General features: G+C 36.1%; 1 protein-coding gene across 1 annotated transcript in view; it reads left to right on the top strand.

Annotated features, from left to right (window-relative positions):
* DOCK2 (dedicator of cytokinesis 2) overlaps window positions 1-25462 on the top strand; it is a 197715-nt gene that overhangs the window by 11268 nt on the left and 160985 nt on the right. The window contains exons 3-21 of the mRNA XM_037398282.1: window positions 2179-2219; window positions 4893-4948; window positions 5316-5412; window positions 6980-7128; window positions 8681-8816; window positions 9739-9893; window positions 10524-10605; window positions 11140-11275; window positions 11854-11929; window positions 12930-13006; window positions 13366-13491; window positions 14350-14474; window positions 17551-17649; window positions 19103-19175; window positions 19254-19357; window positions 21491-21674; window positions 21777-21874; window positions 23176-23265; window positions 23522-23622. Of these exons, the coding sequence (XP_037254179.1) occupies window positions 2179-2219; window positions 4893-4948; window positions 5316-5412; window positions 6980-7128; window positions 8681-8816; window positions 9739-9893; window positions 10524-10605; window positions 11140-11275; window positions 11854-11929; window positions 12930-13006; window positions 13366-13491; window positions 14350-14474; window positions 17551-17649; window positions 19103-19175; window positions 19254-19357; window positions 21491-21674; window positions 21777-21874; window positions 23176-23265; window positions 23522-23622 (2005 nt within the window). The remainder of the gene's footprint in view (window positions 1-2178; window positions 2220-4892; window positions 4949-5315; window positions 5413-6979; window positions 7129-8680; window positions 8817-9738; window positions 9894-10523; window positions 10606-11139; window positions 11276-11853; window positions 11930-12929; window positions 13007-13365; window positions 13492-14349; window positions 14475-17550; window positions 17650-19102; window positions 19176-19253; window positions 19358-21490; window positions 21675-21776; window positions 21875-23175; window positions 23266-23521; window positions 23623-25462) is intronic.

Below are 25462 nucleotides of genomic sequence, written 5' to 3' on the forward strand. Positions count from 1 at the left end.
GCAAGTGTCATTGTAGTAGTAATTTAGTTTCAATCTGCAGTGATGTTCTTGACAAGGTAAGAGCTTAAAAAAAAATCCTTCAAGCTTTGCAAAATGTATTGTAAAATTATCTTCTCCAACCTACTTCCACCGTGTGCAAGTTACATCTTACTAACTGTAGTTATAATAAAAAGAGAAGCCAACTGCTGCATTAGGCAGTTATAGAGACAGTTCCGTGTTGAAAGACCCACTGTATGTTGTGGTCATAGGGCTGCAAAGAATCTGAGGCTGTTTGAGCCCAGCCCATTCCACTTACAGTTCTAGGTCGTTTTGCATGCAAACAACCAAGTGTTTGAGAGAAGAGCATCTCAGAAACCATTCCTCCAATGTTTTGGAGCACAGAAGCATTTTTTTTTTTTCTTTTGTTTCTAAGAGAAATTCAGTATCTCTAAGCATCAAAATTTTGATGTCACTTGTTAGACTATTAGTTAAGAGATGTGTTTCTCTAAGTTATGAGTAACTGATCTATGCCCTATCCTAAAAAATGAAAGGTCTGCATAATTCTTTAAGCCTCCATTCTAAATATATCTGCTATGAAAAAATGCGTTGGCAAACCAGAAAACCCCTCACCCTATATTATCCCTTTTAATTGCAGAAACAGCATTTCAGGTTTCTGACTCCTGCAGTATTACCTTTGTTGTCAGGTTGTCAGCTTAGCAAGTTGAGTGGTGATCTTATAAGGTTATTTTTTCTCTAAAAGTCTTTTCTGAATCCTCTGCCCTTAACATGCTGTGTCATAGTTGCTTTATGGTATAAGTCTGTCAAAGAGGGAATGGAAGGTTTTGTATAGTGCAGGTGAAGCCCACCTTTTATCAGCTATTTAAAAAAAAGTGCTGCCAGCTGCAGCTGAAGGGTAACCAACAGTAACAGTTGTTTTTTTTTTCCTGTGCTCATTTTACGTGCTCTTTCAGTTTGTTTGGCATGCACAGAATATACATGTGCAGTCACAGTAAATGGGATTAAATAGATTTTACACACTTGGTTGTAAATTGGAGACTATGTGCAAATAATTCAGTTTTAGAAGTAAATTGGAATTTTATTGTTGAGAAGATACTGGGGAAAAAAAATATCCCAGTGCTGAAAAACCTGAAAAAACTATCTGTCCCAAGTCTATCTTTGAGGTCAGTGTCCTTTTAACTTTGCCTTTCTCACTATTGTTTGGGGTTTGGGATTATTGTTATTCTGCTTTGGTTGCATGGCTGAAATACCTGTGCTGCATTACAAATGGTGAGAGAAAAAGTGGTAGGGAAGACATAATATCTGTTACTGAAATTATCATCGGAAAACTTATGCTTTAAGTCATAAAATGCTTTCTTTGGGGTGAAATAGAAGTATTAAACAGAGTTGGATACTGTTGCTGTGCAGGTAGTGTTTCATGATGGAATTTGTGCACAGTGGACACAGCTTCTGCTGTAATTTAGTAAGGCTGAACTCTCCATTTTATGTTTTTGGTAGAAATTTATTGTGACTTAACTGGGGCATAGATGGAACAAAATCTGAATTAGAATTTTAATTCCCACTACTGCAATACTGCACCCTTTTCATTCAGAAAGGGTTTCTTGTTAAGAAGTCCCGTAATAGCTCTTCATTTTCTTGAGGTTCCAAATTGAACTTTACACTAGGAAGCTGGTTATTTGTGTTGGGTCCAAAAGCTATAATTCCCCATGGCAGCGACAGCTTACTCTTCTTACATTCAAGGAGGTTGGGTACGTAACAGCCACATACTGCATTGGATTAATACTACACCTAGAACACAACCAAAGAGCTTCATGCACTATCCAGTATCATGAGTGATCTTGGTTGATGGACAGATATATATGCTTGTGTTACATATTAATTACAAAACCGCTTATCCTACCTTTTTTACGTGTCGTGTGTGTGTGTTAAACTTTGTGTAAGATTATCTGTACTTACTGTGCAAGACTTGACAATAGACCATACAATCATACTTGCTAATGTGTGAGTCATGATAAATATGCTTCCTGATATTCACTTCACTTTCCTCTATGCATTTTTGAAGGAACTATTAATTTTTAGACATCCTGTGCTAGATAGTTCTTAAATGAAATACAAACTAGGACTTTGGGTTTTTTTATGCATGTGTTCTGTCATGCTAAGTGTAACATTTCTTTCTTTTAGATTGGTACAAGGGCTATCTAGTAAGACTTAAAGGATCAGAGGTAAGGTCATGTTCTTCATTCCTGTGAGTCTATTTTTAAGGAATCAACCCATGAAGCTGGGTTTTTTTCATATCCCTTACCAGTTAGTTCTATTCTGACATCTGAAGTCAGCAATCTCCATTCTCTTTCCTTTCAAGATGAATAAAATGATCAGCATTTGTCCTGGACAATGTTGGTGATGACTGGGAGAAGCAGATCAATGAAAAAAAAAGTACTGTGTCTTCAGGTGATGAAGACATCATTTGAAATAACTTTTTGAGTTAATTTGCTGCTACATGTGTCTGTTTCTGCACTTTTTTATAAGCAGTCTTTAGGCTACATTCAATATAAACAGCTCCATGAGACTTAATTTCTTAACTATCTCTCTAATGTACAAAAAGATCATGTTAATAAAAAATAGGTCAATATTCTTATACCTAAAGATGGAAAGCTACAAATGAATACTTTTCATCCTGGGTATGACAACTTCTGAGTTAAGTAGCAAGAAAATTACTTTTTATATTAAAATGCACTTTTCTAGAAGAAAGGTGTTTTTTGAAACCTGCTCTGAGTATCAGATTTTTTTAGGGAGCAGCAATGCAAAGGCATTTGAAATTACAAACTAATGCCTGTATTACAGTGAAAATGTTTTGTGAAAGTTGCTTCTCTGTAGCCTGGAAAAAGGATGTGCAAAACCTTTATAGCCACTTAAAAAGGGATATCTGGGGAGCAGAGGGACAGTTTTTGGCAGAGAATATGCCATCAGAAAAAAATCAGAACAGTCTTAAGTTGTCTATTTTTACTTTATTAGAATTTTGTATTCAGTGGCTTGTAGGTATTCACAATAACTTGCATTAACTTAGATTAATTAATTTGTGTGCATTCTCAAACTGTATGTGATAGCAAAATATTTTGGTTTCATTGTGTAAGTATTAGATGCTTGATTTACTGTTTCATTTTGTTGCTCAATGAGTGGACATCCCAAAAGACAGATAAATGAGTAATTGTTTGTGATAATTATGCATAATTGTTTTCTCCAGACTTCTACCTGGTGTCTCTGTGAGCTCCAATACGACTGCATGGTACACCTTATTTGCTTGCTTCCATTTGTAGCTCATCACATATGAGATGGAAGCCAGGCTAGTGATAAGTTGGTTCACCATAAGTTCTTGATACAGCGTAATATTTCAGTGGAAGCTACTCAAAACAGTTGATCAGCTGGTTGGCCTGCAATACTTGAGGGTGGATATAAGAGAATGGCTAACCGTCCTTCCAGCCTGTCCAATACTCCCAACTGTGTTTTAAATACTACCTTGACATTTCTTTAAACTCAAAATGTTATTGCTGGTTATTCTAATGAAAATTTTATTTTAATTGATTAAAATTTAGTCCAAAACTAAAAAAGGAAAATAGTTACCAGAAGTAACCACTTTATTTTAACTAATTCTTAAAATTGTTAAAGGCTTCAAGGTCAACATGTATGAAGTGTTTTAAGAAGTATTAGTAATTTCACATACTGAGATTTCACTACATTTCCTATTAATGGGACCTTCTTCTTATACTTGGCTTCTTCACAGACTCTTTTGAACTTAAATCTTAATGAAAAACTGTGAGAGTATAAGACATGACTGTATTTTGATTAAGGTCTAGTGCTAAAAGAAGAAACTATATAAAGCTATAAAAGCTGAAATCTAATTCAGAGAAAGGCTTTGTAAAGTACCACATATGGTTGTCGGTTATTAAATAGGGAAGAATCCAAGAAGAACCTAGTTTAATTACCAAGACTAGATTTGCAAGTTAATGTGGGTATTGTCATGGATAGGTTGTGGTCAAACATTCCTTTAGCATGACTTAAAACATTTCAGTTCCTGTAGAGCAAGGACATATCACGTTAGAACATTTTGTCAGGTGACTATTTTTTTCTACACAGGTCAATTAAAATAAATGTTGAGAATGTCATGAAATCCGCTGCCTCCTTTGCTACATCTTCCGGGGCATCTTCCTGCATGGCCCTAGGTAGTTCAGAATAAGACCATAATCTCAATTGCAGTGGTGCCCCATATACCTAGGGAAGGCTGAGAGTTTATGGCTTTACTAAGCATCTCCCTTCCTTGTGTGTTGCAAATGAAAGGCCGTTCTTTTTTTCTCAAACCAATTTTAATCTTATGCACAGTGTTCTTGACTATCATACCTCAAAGTAAACTTTCAGTTTACTATCCTGCATGTCAGTGGCCATTTTTCTAATTCATCCTGAGTCATTTTCCCTATCAGTATTTCTTTTAGTAGAGGCAATGATCCTATATCAGTGTCCCTGATAATACCTCGTTTGGTAATCAAGCTGATCTCTAAATTAGACTACATTGGTTTTCCTAGAATATGAAAGGTATGGGCTGATGCACAGAGAAAATGTTTCTTTACTGTATTCAAACTGTATGTGCTGTTTTCTGGGGGAGTAGATGAGGGGAGGGGAGTAGAAGATGGTGTTTCTTATGAATAAATGTAATTCTATGCGTTCTATGTTTGCAGGAAAGGATACAACAATACTTCTAATATTTTTCAAACAGAAATGCATCTATCTAGACAGAAAACTAGATAGCAGTTAATTTGGAGATTACAGTTTATGTTCATATTCATGGTTGTTACCTACAAGTTTTTGGAGAGTAAGTGTGGAATTCTTTTTTCCTCCTTCAGCAGGGAATATTTCCTAAATCTTTCATCCACATCAAGGAAGTTACTGTTGAAAAGAAAAGGTATTGAATTTAACTGTTTTGTTACATTAAGGATCTTGTCTGCTAAAAAAATAAGTTTTAAGGCATTTATATGCCTTAAACCAGGGGTCCTCAAACTACGGCCCGCAGGCCAGATACGGCCCCCCAGGGTCCTCAATCTGCCCCCCCCGGTATTTACAGAACGCGCACACACACACACACACCCCAAGGGGGTTGGGGGGGAAACCAAGCAGTTGTAGATGAATTCCTGCCACTTCATCTGCGCGCCGGCCCCCTGGTTAAAAAGTTTGAGGCCCCCTGCCTTAAACACAGTAACTATAATTTAAACCCATGAAAAGCAGTTAGCTTTTCTCATTTCACTGTGTTAAATTTTCTGCTTCTTTCCTAGACATATGGAAAATACAATACCCGCCGAAATTCCTTTAGTTCAAGAAGTTACCACTACTCTTTGGGAATGGGGAAGCATCTGGAAACAGCTCTATGTGGTATGACATTTTTGCATGCCATGTATGGCCTGTTAATTAGTCCTACTTATGCATATTGAGTTCTTGTTTAAATGAGTCTCTATTCTTAGATGCAGGGCAGGATATGGGGGGATTTAAGAAATTACTTTTTCATTACTGCTTAGATGGCTACTATTTCCTTCAATGGCTTTAAATTAAAAGGCTGAATTACTGCTGAGTGGTGTAATATCATGTCTTTAGTTTCAACCTTGAGTATCTTGTACACGATAATTTTTTCATAATTGTTCTTTGCAGAGCTGACAAGTTTCAAGATAGGAGTATCAAACATAACTAAGATGCATTTGAAAAAGATTCACCATGTTCTTGGATGCTAGAAAAAAAGTTGTTCAGGGGTTACTGGGACTGTGTAGCTATTAACAATTGGCAATTTCAGGAAGTCAGACTTTTTAGTTTCAATATCTTCATTTTACATTTCTTCAAGAAAAACATTTTCTTTTCTTCAACTTGGAGAAAACCATTTTTTTCCTGTGAGCACTTTTACCAGTACATAGAAGTGCAATGAATTTGGAGGTATTAGTCAAAATGGCCGTTGTATCAGCATCTGTGTTCCTTGTAAGCAAGCAACCTATAGTTATGGTGGCCTTTCGCAAATGCTTGTAGTGCCCACAGCGTAGTACAGAACTGTAGCTGTGATTAATGATTTTTTAAAAATATCTTTTTATTTTAATTGGACCAGAAATATTTTTTTAGACCTCAACTATCCTTTATACATAACAATACCTGTCCTTGGACTACAAGACTCTGAGAGACAAAATTTGAAATAAAAGGATAGAAAGCTAATTTTTACATTTGCATAATAGTAGATATTTTGCATGTTGTAATCCTACATTAATCCCCACTGATTCTAGTAACATGTTTAACCTAAGTCTGATGGCCAAAGTCATAAAGTGTTGACTAGAAAAACCACCAAATGATGGTGAATTCTCTAGTACCTGAGTAGCCTTTCCTAATGGATAACCTGTTTCCACAGGTTGCACTCTGACTGCTCCAGGATCCCAGCCATTGCATTTTGCTTTTCACTTGGAGCAAAAAAATTCGTAAATATGGTGTAGTTTTCCCTCAACAATATCTTTTATGAAACACATCACTTGTTAGCCTTTCTCATATTAAAGTCAACAATTAAAACTTTTTCTGTTTCAGTGAATGACACTGAACTACTTTAGTGACTTCTATGTATTATTTACCTATCTCTTAAATGTGTTAATACCATAATCAATTTTTTTTCCCAGAATGCTTTTAACAGTATCTCATACAGAAGTAAATTGCTTCTGTAATGTTTTCTCTTGATAAGACTTAATTAAAGAACTTTAAACCAGCACAATTTAATAAAACAAATATTGTCATTCCCTATCCCCATACTCACTGCTTAAATTTCTTGTAATTTCTTTACGGTTGCATGGGAGAGCCTGTCCTTACAATTTGTGGCATGAGTGGAGGAAGAAAGTCAGACTCAAGAATTTGCTTAATTCTTGCTCCTGCAATCATTTAACATTAAATCTTTTTTTTTTTTTTTTCTTTTATATTTTAGGCAAATAAGAGTGAGCAGTTCCAGCAGGTGCAGTCTATGATGTATGACTTAATGGAGTGGCGGTCACAGCTTCTGTCTGGGACTTTGCCAAAAGATGAGCTCAAAGAACTCAAACAGAAAGTCACTTCCAAAATTGACTATGGTAACAAGTAAGTGGCCTACGTTGCTTAAGGGAAACACGATTTCTTGTAAAGCACCCAGCTAGAACAGAGATGATGATAAAAGTTTCCTTTTTTGCAGTTTTGTAACTCTTTAATGTGAGATGTAGACATATTAAATCTTCCTTTTCAAACTTCTCCCTGCTATTCCTGTGATAACAGTAGATACCATGTTGAAGTTTCTCATAGCAAATTGCTTTTTCAAAATATAGATATACTTGTTACTTATAGGTATATGAGCTTGTCATTGTAAAGATTTCAGGTCAGATAGCTGGCTTTTATCTACATATAGCATCAGCATGCTCGGGACCCAAAACTTGTCCATCCTTCACTAACATAGCCTACCTTTACTAGTATTATGCTACTATTTCACAAGTGGTGCTGAGAGACCTTAGTGTGGAGGACGAATTGCAAATGTCTGAAGCGTACAGAGCCTTTTCTAAAGGCGTCACACCACCCCTCTACCTTTGTGTTGTGTCCTGTGTCCGCCTCCCCAACCCTGCTGTTTTACTAGGGAATTTTCTGGCAGAACTCTGGTTCTGGTAATAGAAGTGAAACAAGCAAGGGTAGAATAGTTATCTGGCAAAACACCTTGTCTGCTTCTTGCTAATGAAAAGTCACTGCAACACAACACGTTTGGCAAAAATGAGGTTATGTGGGATTGAGTGGTGTTCCACCATCTGATAAAGGGGAAGAGAGAGTTTGGTAAACAAGCCTTCATAGTATTGGTTTTATAGGCATTGGAATCTACTTATAAACTGTATTTAGCTATTGCAAGTGACTGTGGTTACTGTGGCCTGAACACCTATATACGGCTGAAAGGCTTCAGTTACCTGTGGCTAGACACAAACAATGACTGTGAGTGTTAGGAAACTCAACATGTTCATTGTGATTTGGATCCACAGATAAACTGTATTCTTACAGAACACACCATGCTATATGGAGCTGCATGGTCACTGCAAGACAGATACTATTTTGAAATATTCCAGTCAAAGAAGCCTAGCTCTGATTAAGACAACACTAATATTTCTTTGCACTCAGGCTTTTCTTTTCACGTTCTTCTCTTCTTTCCAAATCATGAGACAGCAAGCTTCTTCCTTTAGAGGAGTAGGGGTGGAGGGGATGTTTAAAAGGACAACAGAGCATAGTAGTTGAAGAACGGGACAGGGAGGGTAAGAGCAGCATAAAAGCAGAAGGTGACAGAAAAAACCCTAGGCATCTTGGTTACAAAGGTCATATGTTAAAAGCAAAAGAGATGAAGACTTCTTGAAGTCATTGAACATGGTGAATCTATTTTATGTGATAAGCATTGAAATGTTTTGGTGACATTACTATAAATTCCTAAAACAGGTAAATACTGTACAACAGCTTGAAAAGAACATGGTGGGGTTTAGTTAAATTTTTCTTCAATTAAATATTGTTGCCTGTATTTAAACTTACTTTATTGCTTTAAAACTTGAAGCATCTCCTTGTACGTTATATTTCTAAGCTTTATTTTACAGAAGGAATTAACCCTGCCATCATGCCCTTTGTATTTTCACAGAATACTTGAGCTAGATCTCATAGTTAGAGACGAAGATGGAAATATCTTAGATCCAGATAAAACCAGTGTCATCAGCCTATTTCATGCACACGAAGAAGCCACTAATAAAATCACTGAGCGAATTAAGGAGGAAATGGTAGGAATGACTGGCCAAACTTAATGCTTCCTTTGCTAAAATGAAAATGAAAAAACAATACAAGGGTTGAAGATGTAACCTTCTACTGGAGAAGTTGGTGGAAATTTTTGCTTCTGACTTAATTAAAAGTAAAGTCACTTTAATATGTTATAAATATGGCTAAGCCTCAAGTTGAGTGAGTTGCATTTGTGCACTGGATTCAGGCTGCGGGCTAGGCTGAAAGCCTGTGTCTAAAGCCGATTCTAAATCCATTCTTGGATTCCTAAATAGAAATACATCTCTTCGTTCCATCTGTGGGCTACTCAGTAGGCTGATTCATGTAGCGAATAGTTACATACTTTAAGTTCAGGCTGCAAGCTATGACTAACCAAGGCTCTTTTTTAGAGGATCTTGTGACAACACTGCTTGCTGTATGTTGCTGCTTGTTAGTTAGTCTGATGGAGTTGAAGAATTTAAGCTCACTAAAGAGAAGCTCCATGAACTCTGCATAATTTTGTGAACACGAGTATTAGTATGCCTAAGCAAAGCTGATGAGTGCATAAATTTCATCTTTTACAATGCAGAGCAGGTGACTACACTTTCTTGACCTTTTTGGGTTTGTAAGTTACTTGGGTTTTTCACCCATGAGAAAGTAAACTGTAATAAAGCAAGTAAATCACTTGACAAAAGTTGGGCTGTTGTGACACTTCAATAATGTGAGTGAGGGCCAGAAACTTATCTGCTAGTCATGTTTGTGGTATTAAATAATGCCTTTCAGAGGAGTATACAGGGCAATGCTATTTCCTGGAAACAAGTATCTTTATCCAGATTTTCTGTGATTTTTCAAGATTAACTGTTGCACATGATAAAAATTGAAACTGCTTGTAGTATTCCACCATTTTAGCTCAAGGATCTGGCTAATGATTTTTCTTCTTCTGAGTAGTCAAAGGATCAACCAGATTATGCATCGTACTCCCGAATGTCTTCATCCCCCACCCACAGTCTATACGTCTTTGTGCGGAATTTTGTTTGCCGAATTGGAGAGGATGCAGAACTCTTTATGTCACTATATGATCCACAGAAATCAACAATTATAAGGTAAACTTTTTTTTTTAAGCTGCAAATAGCAGCAAAAGGAGCTAGCCAAAGTGAAGTAAAATAGTTGCTAACATGCTAGTAATGCAGATAATATATAAGTAAAAGGAAGAAAACCAAAAGGAAAGGGAAGTGTGTACAGATCTAGCTGTTGGTGGCTACTAAAGAATTCTAGGGTAAAGGATCCCAAATATGTTTATAGGTAATTCCTGGACTGAACATTTCAGGATTTTAAAGAAGCCTGAGACCACTTCAAAGTTAGGAGATTATCCTTGATAGGGTATGTTGTCTGGAGTAAAGTGCTGAAGCAGGGGAAGGGGACAAATTAGGAGTAATTTATAAATGCAAAGGTAGATTAAGATTCTGTTGAGTATTCCTATCAAACAGACTATGATGATGGTAATATTTCCTCCAAAAAAGGTGCCATTATGTCTTAGGTGCAAGTTATTTTTCAAAACTTACCGATGGTATTTTGTATAACATTGTTCTTGTCTTTTTAGTGTGGTATTTAAACTATCACTACAGACCATTGTCTGTTATGCAACCTTTGTTATGTACTGTGGTTTTTAATGTATTGTGAAAGGGAAGAACTTTTTAAATCACATGACAATAAGGTATTTGTCTTCAAAACAGTGAGAACTACTTGGTGAGATGGGGGAGTAAAGGATTTCCAAAGGAAATTGACATGCTCAACAATCTTAAAGTAGTATTCACAGTAAGTGTTTTCCAGTTAAACTTACTTCATATTTACAAATCGGATTGTCTCTTCTCTGTGGTCAGAATCAGGACTCCTGAAGACTGAGCAAGACAAAGGAGAAAGCAGAAGTAATCTTAGAAAAAGAGTAAGATGACCAGTCATCGAGTGCCTTAAGGCAGTGACAATGCTTCAGTGTCCTTTTTTCAAATCAATTTGCTGCCCCATAAATATACTGATGACTTGATTTACTTTTTTTTTTTTTAAATCTCCTGTACCTCTTGATTGCTACTGCTTTCTCAGTTTTATCTTACCATATATTTTCTTCAAACTTTAAACTGCCAGGTTTGTAATCCTTTATGTTGTCTCAGTTTCTTTTGTTTTGCTGTGGTTTTTGGCATTTTCTCCCCCCTGCCCGCCCTCCCCCCCCCCCCCCCCCCCCCTTAATACCACCTTGATTACCAAGGCTCAACTAGTTACTGGAGGTCTTGTTTAAATTTCACAACTTGGTTCTTACCCAAGTAATATTTCTATTCTTTTTTGTTTGTATCTTAGGATCTTGGAAATAAAGACCTTAGCAGAGACAAAATTTACTTAGTTTGTCAAATAGTCAGAGTTGGAAGGATGGATCTCAAAGACAGTAACTCAAAGAAATACACGCAAGGACTAAGGCGGCCTTTTGGAGTGGCAGGTAACTGATGTCTCCTGTGCTATATCTGAAGCAGGATCCAAGTGATACTGGCCAACCCTGGAACAAAGAATCTCTACCAAGACATGTCAGAATACCAAACAGCTATATCAACTATTTTCCATATTTGATTTTTTTTTTTAAAGTCCATAAAGACTGCACCTACCTTAACATTTTAGTTTAGATCAGAAATGTGGTTTAGAATTTAATTTCCAAGTAATTCCTACTTACTGCTACACAGTGCAAACCAAAGCACAATACTAGAGTATATTAATAGAATTCCTTGCAGATGGAATAAAACCATGTCCCGAGAGCACCACCAATGCACTCAAACCTGTATTTACAGGATTACACTAAAACTAGTCTGAAGTAATTCTCTCTTTACATGTCGTGTTTGTAGTGTGGACTTTGCACTGATGTTCTGCCCCACAAATCTAGCCTTGTTGGGCTACACTGCTTGCTAGTGAAAAATTTATAGTTATATTGAGGCACAAGAACATTAGCGTCCATCATTCATAGGTAAGAGGAGTTAGTTTGCAATGCTATTATATGTTTTGATGATTTTTCTTTTACTCTTCTAGTTATGGATATTACAGATATCATAAAAGGAAAAGCTGAAAGTGATGAAGAAAAGCAGCACTTCATTCCCTTTCACCCGTAAGATAGTCATATATATGGGTTTTTTATATGCACAAAAATATTTCTATGTGCCTTTGGCTGTACCAATCTGTTGTATGTTTTAAGAAAAAAAACAGTTTTTCCTTTCAATAATTTTATGTTTTAATAGTAATAAGTATTTAAGTATCACTTTAAAAGCATTTAAGACTTGCCAGGAATTACATAGCAAGTTAATGTACGTTTCTATGAATGTGCTCCTTCAGATAGCTGGTACCAAATCCTAATCAGTAAAACCCAAGTTAAATGGTTATACACTCTCAGAAATAAGCTTTAGAAGTATGGATAACTAGTAACTTGTGTACTTGATTCTGTTTTGAATTTGAGAAAAATCTGATAAAAAATTTGGTTTCACTTAAAAATTAGTTGATTTGTCACACATAAACTATTTTCAAAAGAAATGCCAGTTCAGCTGCCTAAAAATGTGACACTTTCAGATCAAATGCAGAAATACCAATATTCACTGGAAACATATTTATGCATTCTACATAGTGCTGCTGCTATATACTATGAAGAATAAACATAATTCCGAAAGACCCAAGTATGACACACTGGTTTATTATTTCATTCATTTACAATTGGATCCAACATACTTGTTGTGTGAGAATTTGTTTCTAGTTTCAAAAGTATTCAAAGAAAAAATAAATTCATTCATTTGTCAGGCTGTTTATCAGGGAAAGCAGAGTGGACTGGCATGTTGTTGAGTGCATTCACATTGTGCCTTCCTACAAAAAAAACTTTCATATTGTCACTGTCACAAAATGAGGTTCCTAAAGATGTTGATTGAACGTTTTTCACTTCAGTGTACACATAAGCTTAACGTGAGTGATCTGTAACTCTGGGTGAAAGACAATGAAATTACATAACATATAATAAGGTCAAGTAGTGCAAAAAGGACTCTGAGGCTGTTGGTTATCTGTGTTCTGAGTGGTGTTTGATATATTTAGCACTTAATTCCTAGTAGACATTGTTTCTCCTGCAGGGTAGTGGCAGAGAATGACTTTTTGCACAGTCTCCTAAGCAAAGTCACTGCATCAAAAGGAGACAGTGGTGGACAAGGTAAAAATATATTTATTTATTTATTTAAAGTAATGGGGGGGGGGGGGGTGTTTGCAACATAATTTTATATTGTTTACGTTTTAGAGAAAGGCTTTCATGTTAGAGACAGAGCACCACCATGGAGGTGGATCAACTTTGTAACTGGAAGTGGAAAATCATGAGTCTGTTGCAGATTCTTAGAGGCTATTTAAATTAGCAGCTACAGTTTTAGATTATAGAGCTTTTACCTAAAGGAAGTGGTGGAAGTGAATTCTTATTACTATTATTTTGGTGGCTAGAAGATGCAATCATCTGAAGACAATTTTTTATTTTAATTTTTTTTTTACCATCAATATAATCTATTTTTTTTCTTTTAAAAGGTCTCTGGGTAACTGTGAAAATGCTTGTTGGAGATGTCATTCAAACTAGAAAGGACTACCCACATCTTGTAGACAGAACCACAGTTGTTGCTAGAAAGCTAGGATTTCCTGAAATAATCATGCCAGGTAGGAGGTACTTTGTTCTGTAATAGGAATGGATCTGTTTTCATTCTCTAGGTTAATGAGCATGAGCAGCAGCCTTACTTACTTCTGTAATGGGTAACTCAGAGGCTCTTTAGAATTCACTCTTCATGGTAAGTTTTGTTCCAGTATTAGAGGCTTACATAAAATAGTGAAATCCTTGGAAAGTATTTTCTAGTACCTAAACAGAAAAAATAAAAGCAACAGAGTGAGGGATAATCCCAGCTCTTTATACATAGCTTTCTTGTCTTGTAAGTAGATTATGGTGGATGCCTACTTGAATTTTAAATTAACCTTATTTTTATTGTAACTCATCACTGTCCTTTAATAATAAAACATCTGCGTTAACAATTGCTTGACGTTTTTATTGATGATATTTACCAATTAAAGTTACTCACTGTCTGGAGTGCTCCTTCTTTAAAAAAAAAAAAACAAAAACAAACAAAAAAAAAACCCACAAAAAACATTCCTCCCCTTCCGCATTTAAAATCTTGATACTTTTAAAAGTAATTTTGTTTGCTGGACAAAACTAAAATATGAAGCTGCCTCTAGAGAGCTGTGTATTTAGGGAAAATTCAGTAATGGCCTCATTGTCACCTCACCAGCAGGTGTCAGTGCAGGACGAGAATTGTTTCCAGTCACTTTGAGGACATTTGGTTCGTGTCACATCACATTGTAGTATCTCAGCTAAGAATAACAGAGCTGAAAATTTAAATTAAGATGGAAAAACCCCACATTTTTATCTGTTTCACTGCAGAAAATGAGATACTCTTGTGAAGTTCAGTTGACCCTATGCTCTCACAACATTTTCATTAATTTTTAACCTTTCAATTTCTCTTTCAGGAGATATAAGAAATGACATTTATATTACATTACTGTATGGAGATTTTGATAAATACAATAAAACTACTCAGAGAAATGTGGAAGTGATAATGTGTGTCTGTGATGAAGAAGGAAAAGTGATGCCAGTAAGTTTTCTTTTTCCTGCATGATGGACATAGAAATACTAGTTGCATTTTCGAAGTAAGCTTTAAGCTTCTTACAGATATTTATAAAATATCATTGCACAAAAACTTGCAGTTTCCTCACTTGTGTCATCTTCTGACATCTTGTGGGTGATAATTTTTATGATGTTTGAAGTGACGTATCTATAAGTCCTACAAATATCTTGTATAAAACTGTAACGAGAAAAAACATTGAATGACCTATTTTAGCTGTGCCAAGGAACAAATGCTGCTTCTGACAATTACTGCATTTTTACTCTTGGGTTTTTCTTGTGGAAATCCCCAGAAGAATGCAATTTGCACATTAAAATGTGAGAAGTACCATTTCTGTTACATAACAAACCCATGAATTGTGCCAGGAAGACACTGTCACTGTCCCTTGAATGAAGTACAGGGCAAAAAAGAAAAAAATAGTGACAACAAAGGAGTGGGGGGACAGTACATATGCAACATAAATATTTACAGTGTCTTTTTGCTTGTCTGTTTCCATTGTGAGCAATTTTTGTCTTTTCCTTAGGGAAATTTTTTGGGATTTTTGGCCATTTCTTTTCTAAGCATTACCCTGTTTGTAAAATCAGTACTGTGATCATCAGGGTGAAATCATAAAGATACTTCTTGAGATAAAATAAAGATGGAGTAACTCATTGTAGTTCATGACTTGCTGAAATATGTTTATGATCTACAATTAAATGCTTAACCTAAAATGTAAATTTAAAGCTTGATTGAAGAAAATTCTAAAACCATGTAATACTTAGAGTCCACACAACAAATTGTAACCCTGGCTACAAAACACTACCTAATACCTATGGCAATACCTAACCACATGATTTGCATGTATAGAAGTTAACTGTGTTGTGAAATCAGCTTCAGCAGCCTCTGTCTATTCACAGATATTACGCTTAAAATACATATACCAGAGTATTCCTTAAGAAATTAACCTCTTGCAATGCATTAAACCTTGCATTCCAATATGATGTATGTTCAGTTCTGCAGACACAGTTTCTCCAAATACTAGGAGAAAGCAGATTTGTCACTTTGTCTATGACCTCAAATATATGTTCCATTCATGCTTGCTTTCTGTGGGTAATAAGCCTATTTAAACAACAATTGTAAGGAGTTAATTGAAATGCTGTTAAGTGCAAGTAGTAACAAAAGTAACTGGATTTTCCCTGTAGCCCCCAAAAAATTAATGAATACCAATAAAGTTTCAAACCCATTGAATTTATATTAAATGTTTCTAATTATCCATGGGCTGAAACACGTATATGTTCACTAAACAGGAAAGTGGTTGGCTCAGTTTAGGTGTCAAACTAGTTTCATTTGAAGAGCTAGCACTAGATTTACTGTAGCAAGTACAAGGCCTTTTGTTGCAAGTTAGAGTCACAGAATACGTTCAAACAAGTTGCTGCATAAACCTTGAAAAAACTCCATTCAGGCAGGTGAGACATACATTTCCGCAGTTAAATCATCCTGAACAGACCTTACAAATCATCCTCAGGTATCAGCATCATACCCATGGTGTCACAAGGCATTCTGATGGTTGAAGCAGATTTCCAAGATTCACTGGATTTTCAGCAGGAAAATTGCACATTTGCAGTAGCTAGTGTAACCTTATATAGGGTTAGTTTCATCTGTTTCTTCAGTAGATAATTTAGTGTTCACTTTTCTCATGCACTTAAGTTTCATGTCTGACGCCTGGTGAGGTGTCAGTGATCTTGCCCCTTCGATTATCAGCATTAGCACTTATTCTACATGTACAATTTTCCACCACAGTGAGCTTAGGGAAGACAGATCTAGGCCAAGTCTCCTCACAAGCTTGCTAAACAAATGGAATTCCGTGGTTAGAACAAGTTATTTAAGTTGGTTCTTTACTAGTTCTGATAGCCATTAGAGAATGGGACATTCTAGATGCAGACAAAATGCAGGAGGGCATAACGTCAGTGCCTCTACAACATTCAGTTTGGAACATTTAGTCACTACAATGTTTAGTCATCTCTGGTATGCAGCCAAACACTTGTGACATTCTGCTGGAATAGAGTATTTTAAAGTAAATGGAGAAGTAAATAGAATAAGGTAGATTTATTTTTGCTTTGTGTTTCTTCTACTAATTGAGATGGCGCCTTGGTTACCAAAGTTCATCAATTTGAGGAGAGAAATCAAGTCTAAACTGAAAGAGGGTAGATTGAGAATAGATGTAAGGAAGAAATAATTGTGAGGACGGTGAGGTGCTGGCCCAGGCTGCCCAGAGCAGCTGTGGGTGCCCCATCCCATGGATGCTCAAGGCCAGGCTGGACGGGGCTGGGAGCAACCTGCCCTGGTGGAGGGTGTCTCTGCCCGTGGCAGGGGAGGTGGAACTTAGATGGTCTTTAAGGTCCCTTCCAACCCAAACCATTCTATGATTTTTATAGATGTTCATCACTCAGCTCTTCTTACAACCCACTGTGTAACTCCTGTAAAATACAGTTTGTGGGTAGGTCCAGTATAATTATGGGGGAATTTTATTTTCATTGCTTTCAGAAGCATGGAAAATGCTGTATCTTAATATTATTGCTTCCTCTCTGTTGGTGCTTTAATTATTTATTTTGAATGATGCCATATACAAATTCAAACCTGTTTGTTAGAGACAGGCCTTCATGCTCCATGTTATATGCTGGCTTTCGACCTGAAGCTTTTGTGTGGTGCCTCCAAGGGCTCCAAGCTGGAGCTGCGCCACCCAGCCCAAGCCGTGGAGCTTGTGAGCTGGGGAAAGGTTCGCCTTAGCGCCAAGGCCTGGGTGCCTTACAGGTGGGAGCTGTGCCTTCTGCACTGCTCCTGGCTGCCATGGCGGGTTTCTGAGGGCAAAGAGAGCGGAGCAGTGTGTGTAGCTGGAAGTGAGGGCGGGGCTGCACTGAGGTAAAGCTGCTGCCTGCAGCCAGGCCAGCATTCCCGGAGGAGACTCTCCTTCGATGGCTTGCTTCTTTCTTTGGTTTTGATGAAGTCATAAAAATTTACAGAGGTCAATGAACCACTAAGCACTGTTTCTTTCCTTCTTTTTTGTAAGAATGCTGTTTGCTTGGGAGCCGGGGACAAGCCTGTGAGTGAATATAGATCAGTCCTTTACTATCAGGTCAAACAGCCACGTTGGATGGAAACATTAAAGGTATGGCATAGATACTTTTTACTTGCTTTTTTTTCTCTTAGTTTCTTGGTACCTTACACAGAAAAGTTGCACAGCATCAGCTTTTTCAAAAAAATACTTTGGTCCTGAATACAGCTAGAAGGATAGAGCCTTACTCATACATCAGTAATTACAGAGATACGATCACTGAGGCTTATAATTTAGCCTAGAAAATTATATTAAGATTTTGTTTAGCCAAACAAATGAGGTTATCTGAGATAACCTTATGCCCTAACATGGCTCATAAAAAAATTAAGTATTGCATTTATTCTATTCTGGTGAAATGGTGGAGACGAGGAACTTCAACTGCGTCATTTTAAAAAAAGAGCTCTTGCCCCCCCCAAAAAAACCTCCATCCAAAAAAACACCCCAAACTAAACCAAAACCCTACCCCCCATACTGCGATGTTAGAGAGAAAAAAAGTCTTGGATTTCTTTAGGACATGCCAATATTTAATCTAGCTCTAATGGTTTTGATTGGAAAAGCTCCCCAGAGTAGTTTATACAAAGCATATCTCATGCTTGTTAGCAAGCAGGGTGGTTTTTATTTAAGATGACTACTGAAGGCGGTGTTGCTGTGTATGACAAGCCTGTGTTGCCGAGACTGAGCAGGACAGGAATGGAATGGGAATTCGAAACGGAAGCTTATTTGTTGTTTTGAAAACATTGACACATTCTGTTTATTCTTTACTGTACTAGTTTCTTTTTTGAATTATTCTGTAATTCAGACTTTTATACAGAATCATTAACAATAGATCAATTTGAAAAGTGTAGTTTATGTGAAGGAGTGTTATGCGGTAAGGTTTGTAAAGGGAAGTTGTGAATGAACACAAAAGAGTACAGATCTTTGAAGTTTCAGAAATATAAATTTGATCATGTAAAAATGTGGATTTTTTCTTATGCAGTTGGTCTTTTTTGTTGCCTATTTGTTATAAGTAGGCATGCTACTTTAAGAAGAAAGCACTCATGGGTTCCTGGGATTCTACTCAAGGCTTTACAAGTAATTTAATCACAAAATTTTAGACTTCTCATACCTTTTCCACCTGTTTGCATACACATAAGTCAACAACCAATTTAGTAATGTGGAAGCTTTGTAGTCCAGAGGTGTTGCATAATTCTATATGGTTTAAAAGGGTAAGACTGCAGTATGTTTATTTTCTAGTGTACAAACACCTGTGTGCTTTAACTTACTGGGATCAGTGCTTTGTTTTTTTGGTGGTGCTAGATTTTGAGCAAATTCTAACAAACAGTTGCTTACCAGCCACCATGTCTGCTACTGGGTTCAGGCTCAATAGTTTTAAGTGGTCTGTGAAAGGCATTACAGAGCCAGCAGAAATGGTGCTTATTTATTCTAAAATAGGAGTTCATTACATGTGAAACCACCTTCCACCTCTGTCTTCCATAACTCTACTGATTATTTTCTGATTTTACAAAAGGTAGCTGTCCCTATTGAAGACATGCAAAGGATACATCTGCGCTTCATGTTCAGACACAGGTCATCTCAAGAGTGTAAGTAGGGAACTTGTGCCAATTGTGAATTTTAATTCATTGATAGACAGTCTCATCTGAACGTATTATGCTTTGCAGCTAAAGATAAAGGAGAAAAGAATTTTGCAATGGCCTACATAAGACTGCTGAAGGAGGATGGAACAACTCTTCAAGATGGTATCCATGATTTGTTAATCCTAAAGGTATTGGATCATTTTTTTTCCTTTATTCTCCCATGAGGCCCCTTTTTTTCACACTGTTGTCTTTGACTGCATTGTTTATTATCTTAGTGATAGATTAATCTTACTATTCTACCAAAGGTAAATAGTATATTTATCATCTGAATGAAAAAAATATGTAACCTGTTCCAGTCAATGAACATTGCCCTAAACTTTTGCTAGAGACACATTATGTAAGCACAATAAAAAATGATTATTTTTCCCATTATTTTTACTGCAGTTTGTGTTTGGGGTTTGTTTCTCTCTCTCTCTTTCTCTCACCCACGACACCACCACCACACACACACCCCCGCCCCTCTTTGGAGAATAGTGTCTAGCAGGAACTAAGAACCAGAAATAATTTCTAATATAGAAGAAATTTTATTTTAGGTATCTCTTAGTTCACTTTTCAGTAAATTAGTTTGCTGTAACATTAATGGCTAACGAGATGCATAGAACTAAATGAAGTTGTTTAGGTAGTCCAACAAAGATTAATGGCAGCATATAGTTATTTATCTTCTCTTCATTGATATGAATATTGACGAACATTTAGACTGGAAGGAAAATAAAGATCGCGTTGTATGACACTTTGGTTAATGATGGTTATGAAATACCATCTAATTCATTCCTACATCAATCTGGTAATTTTTCCTTAAGTGACAGCATAGATGAGAAATGCTAAATGGAGTTGACCTAGTTTATATTTGGAAGAAATAGATTTTCAGACATATGTTTGCCTACTCTAATATTAAAAGCAGTAATTGTAAGCTGTACATGTTTTAAACAGTCATACATCTGGCCTCTAAAAATAATTAATTTGAAAACTGCAAAGTTTATATAGTGTACTTTATTTTCACTGCCTTCAGGCATTGATTTTTTTTTTTGAGAGAGATTTTTGATCAAAATGTCAAGTGTTTTCCCAGGTGTCTGTCTAACTTGTCTCAAAAGGAGGAAGACAAGTTTCTGTTCTGGTTCCAGAAATTCTGAAAAGTACTTGTTAAGCAACTTAATACAGTCGTAAAAGTTAGTAATGCTGTTTTGTGGTGTAAGGGTTTTGCCTTTTGTTTGTCTATGTCTCTTTACAGTAAATTTTTAACCTTACTTCTTGTTTGAGAGAAAGTAGAGACTGTGCACCTATGGTCACTGAATCAGATACAAACCCTGCCAGTTAGAAAATCATTCTACATTATGGATTTTGTAATTCCTTGTTTATGCACAATTGTAGACTCATTGTAGGTCATTAATTGAGTCAGATCTGTTGTGGTGTTGTAGCTTTAAGTGACAGAGCTTATAAAATGATTGGGGAAATTTTCTTGAGTAGTTTTGTTAAAGAAAATTCATATTCGCTAAACAGCAAACGGTATGATTTTTATTGTCTTTGTCTACAAACTGCTTTCTTGTTTAGGGAATGAATCAAAAATTGAGGCACAAAAATAGTATCTGTGAGGGTTGTGACATGAAGCTTGATGAAATAGAGGAGGGAGAAATACCTGTTTGCTCTCTGTTTCTGTACTGGTCATTCTACTGAAAAGCATAAATTCTGTGATATCTGTGTCACTTAGTTACTGCAGCATATTGTCTAATTTAAAATATAATCTTACCATGCCCTGAACTTTTATGTTAGAGGTCCAGGTCCAGAGGTATTAAGTTATAATGGGTATATCACAACACTGCTGCTATTCTTTCCCTGTTTGGTCCCATTTTCTATTCTTAAATTGTGTGCAGACATCGTGACAATGTTGTTTATATCCTGTGTATAGACTTAAAGGTGATGCTCATTAGTCTATTGTGTTCTGTGTGTATTGACATTTTAATGAGAAATCCACTTTTGTTACTCTGCCAGTGATGTCACAACTCGTATTTCCTTACTGCACCTGAAAACACATACCTTTATAATTTCATTGCAGTACTTTCCCTGCATGTTCATTGCAGCCTTTTTTGCTGATTGACTCTTGGTTTAGTTGTACAAGCCACGCTGGGAGTATCCTTTATGCTTTGGTGTATGCGCTAACGTCTGTAGAAATGTAGGGGTTTGCTTACTTTTGGAGAAAGGGCAAAGTAAGTCTAATTTTAAATCCTGCTGTGTGAAATACGTAATAAATAGTTGTTGTTTTTCAGGGGGACAGTAAAAAAATGGAGGATGCTAGTGCTTATTTGACATTACCTTCTACACGTCAACACACAGAAAATAAAGGAGCAACCATTGTCAGGAACTCAAGTATTGTAGGCGGGCTTTCAGTAAGCTCACGAGATGCATTTTATATTTCAACTCTTGTTTGTTCTACAAAGTTAACTCAGAATGGTATGTATCTTCTAAACAGGTAGAAGTTTGTGCAAATGTCTGTTTTCTAAAACAATAAATCACATTTTAAGTTTTAATTTCTGTCCATTTATTTTCTTTTAGTGGGATTACTAGGTCTCTTGAAATGGCGTATGAAGCCAGAGCTGCTTCAGGAGAACCTGGAAAAACTAAAGATTGTGGATGGAGAAGAAGTTGTGAAGGTATATCTTTATATATTTATTCTGATAATAGTCATTCTTCATGTCTCTTCATACCACGGCAGAGAAAATGCTATATAGTTTCACTAAGAAAAAGAAATGGGAGTGTCAGTTACAGTAAACATAGGAACTTAAGGAAACCTGTCAATTATATTTTCTTTAATGAGAGTCATTTGGTCTAATGCTTTTATTAAGGATAGTTTGCAAAAGTCATGAGCAAAGGCCCTCATTGGAGGGAGCAAGGAAGCAGACATCTGGATAGGGTTCTACATAGTCTCAGCCATCTTCTGCTTGTTGCTCCCAAACATCTCTGTTATTGGCTGCTTTTAGGCTGTGCAGGTTTGCAGGATTACTAGTCAAACCTGCCTGTAATAAATTTATATTTTTTTTTCTGCTTTCTGTTGTTTTATTTGGCTGGAAATTTTGTGCATGAATGGAGAATTTGATACAGAGAATAGTATTTGGAGTCATTGCTGCTTTGGTCAGGTGCTTAAGTCACAGATAAACTTTAATTTTGAGCATGCACAGAAAATTTTGTTTAAAAACTTGATGGGGTATGAAGGCAGTAATTGTAATATTTTCCACAATCACTGTTCAGCTGTTTGCTTTTGCCCATCTGAAAATTTACAATTCCTACTGCTTTCTTTAGAGTTCTTAATATTATATTACACGTTGATAGGTTGTTTTTTTTTAAAGTGTAGTATGTACACAGTGAAGTGCTTTCTTAATGTAATGAGTATAATATGGATTAAAAACCTGTTAATATTTTTGAAAATGGCAGACACTATTACATTTGTGTCACACATCAAATATAAGCATTAGACGCCTGTCTGGAGAGAGGGAGGAAAGAGAACATAATAATTTTATTTATCTTATTCATTTTTAACCAAAGAAAGATTTGGGTCTGAAGTCAGTGGGGTACTTTGATTTAAAGTGGGCTTTGAATCAGACCACAGAAGTGTGATATATGTTTTGAATGATCATATATATGTGAAAATAGCAACTACTAATCTGTATCACTAAGGAACTAGGAATGCAGTTTTAGTTATGTCATTTATACAATATTTTTAGCTTTTCCATAAGCTTTGAGCTAAATATATATTAAGTATTGCTCATGTCTGAAGATGTAGATTCCTAAAATTAAAGAAACTAAAGAAAAGAGAAATGTTTTTTGAGTTTTAAGTGATGTTTCAGTGAAGGCCTTACATTTCTAACTTCAGAGATACCAAGTCTACTATCTGAAAATTGACTTGAGAGGTTTTCAAGTTGAATTGGTTGCCAATTTGTTGTTTCATGTTCTATAGTTTCTCCAAGATACGCTGGATGCCCTGTTTAACATCATGATGGAACATTCCCACAGTAATGAGTATGACATCCTTGTCTTTGATGCACTGGTAAGAATCAGCACAGAAGGATTTTATTTGTCAAAGTGAAGAACACTATAATTTTCAATGAGCTATCAAGTCGTTTAGTTCAGGGAATTAGTCTTAAAATCTCTACATAACAGATGGAATATTACTATTTGACTGAAAAGCAAATTTCATTAAATACTCCTAAAGAGTGAATTATAAAGAAATATTTCAGCTGACTAATATTTAAATTCAAAATGCAACTTTATGAAAAATGCTAATCATGTCCATTTCTTTTCAGATATATATCATAGGACTTATTGCAGACCGTAAGTTTCAACATTTTAACACTGTTTTGGAAGCATATATCCAACAGCATTTTAGTGCAACATTAGCATACAAGTACGTTTGTTCTATCTTTTCTCTTTTTTTTTTTCTAAACTTCTACCATTGCATTAAAGGAAGTAAATCCTGCTTGTGAATTTTCTGATGTAATCAATGATTACTGTTGCTTTGCTGCTGCTGTTTGCTTAAGTAGAAACAAACCTGCCTGTGAGACACACACATGATTATAAGTAGAGTTAATTGACAAAAAGTAATTGATTTGGGGTTAAACGATTCTTTGGAATTCATTTTCTCACCTGGATTTTGCTGTGTCTGAGCATTTCACCTGTATTTTGTCAAATTTATCAAAATATACTTTGCTGTAAAGCCTCTCCCTTTATATTCTTGGCCTTAACCTGAACTGCATTGAGAACTTGAGGATGTCCTTCACCCATTTATATAGGTTTCCACATATTCTTTTTACAGCAAATAAACTCATGGGGGAAAAAAAAAAGGAACTTTCAAGTCTTCATATGCAGTTCACAGTCTGATTTTGCACCAGGAGGGAATCAGTGAAGTGAACTGGAATTTTGATATTTGTTTACATGGTCTGCTGTGAACTGGAGTCTTAGTATTTGCTACATGGTCATGCCACCGGTCAGGTGGACAGACTTTTGGTGGTGGTGTTTTTTAAATTATTTTTGGAGCTTCCAGATAATGTCCAGATGGGAAGACATGGATTCATAGAAGAGAATAAAAAATGTGGAGACATGTTTTACAGTAAATTTAATACTGGATTCCTACTTTATTTAAAACGGGTTTTGGCGTATGATTGTAGGATAAAATTGCTTTGAATATGAAGAAAGATAACATCTTCAGTTAGTGCTGATCTCGGGGAAGTGCTATAACAGAATAGATGTATTTTTGTTGTTTAACTGAAGTGTTGTTCTGGCAGCTTTATGGGGTGGCAGATTGAAGAACTTTAATTTGGGATATGAATAATGAAAGACCTTAGCTGAAGGTTTGGAGTAGTTGAGGATACCTTGTCATGTCCTGTGCTGAAACTGAATCAGTTCCAACTCAACAGGAAATGTCACATGGGTCATACATTAAAATATAAGCTTGGTAGAACTGAAAGGCAGTAGTGCACAATCAATCCTTTCTCACGTTCTAGGGAAGCTGAAGTTAACATTATTGGGCTCAGAAAGCTCAAGTACAAGCTACAATGCCCTTATTTAACCCTCCTTTAACCCTCCTTCACTCCATATGTGATAAGCACATGTAATTTCATTCTTTATATTATTGTGGGAGAAGGTTGAGTACAGAACCTCTCATGGCAGCCTTAGTTGCTTAAAATATTTCTAAGATTTACTTGACTGGGAGTTTCTGATGATTTAATCAAAGTGGCAGAGGCAAAATAATGTTTATGATCATTCCCCAGGTCTTGAGTTTTCTTGTCATCATTGGTTCCATGCACATCATGGAAGATGTACTGTGTTTCAGGAATCATTTATGAAATAAATAAATAGCTGTCTGTGGCCAAACTCACAGTTAGGAGACGTGTCCCAGAAGTAGTGTGACCATGTTATATGGTATTTTTGCCAAACCATTAGGTATTTATTCAGTTATTATTTAGTCATCCATTTGTACCTACCTTTCATAGAGTTCTGAGAGGACTTAGCATTCAAAGTTGAGGGACCTTGAATGGACTTCTGCATAAAATTGGATGATTTTTGTTCTATCTCAGTACAAAGATGTGAATTCAGAGAAGCGATAAAAAGGAGTAAATGCAAATACAATGGATGTAGTGCCCAGAAGGCTGAGAGGCTGGAAGCATGATATTTTGGTCCTGAAATGTGAGTTAGGTTAGTGCAGGGAGCTGAGGATGTATCGGAGTGAGAGAGCGCTCTTTATATAT

This window comes from Falco rusticolus, chromosome 8, assembly GCF_015220075.1.
Source record: "Falco rusticolus isolate bFalRus1 chromosome 8, bFalRus1.pri, whole genome shotgun sequence".
NCBI lineage: Eukaryota > Metazoa > Chordata > Aves > Falconiformes > Falconidae > Falco > Falco rusticolus.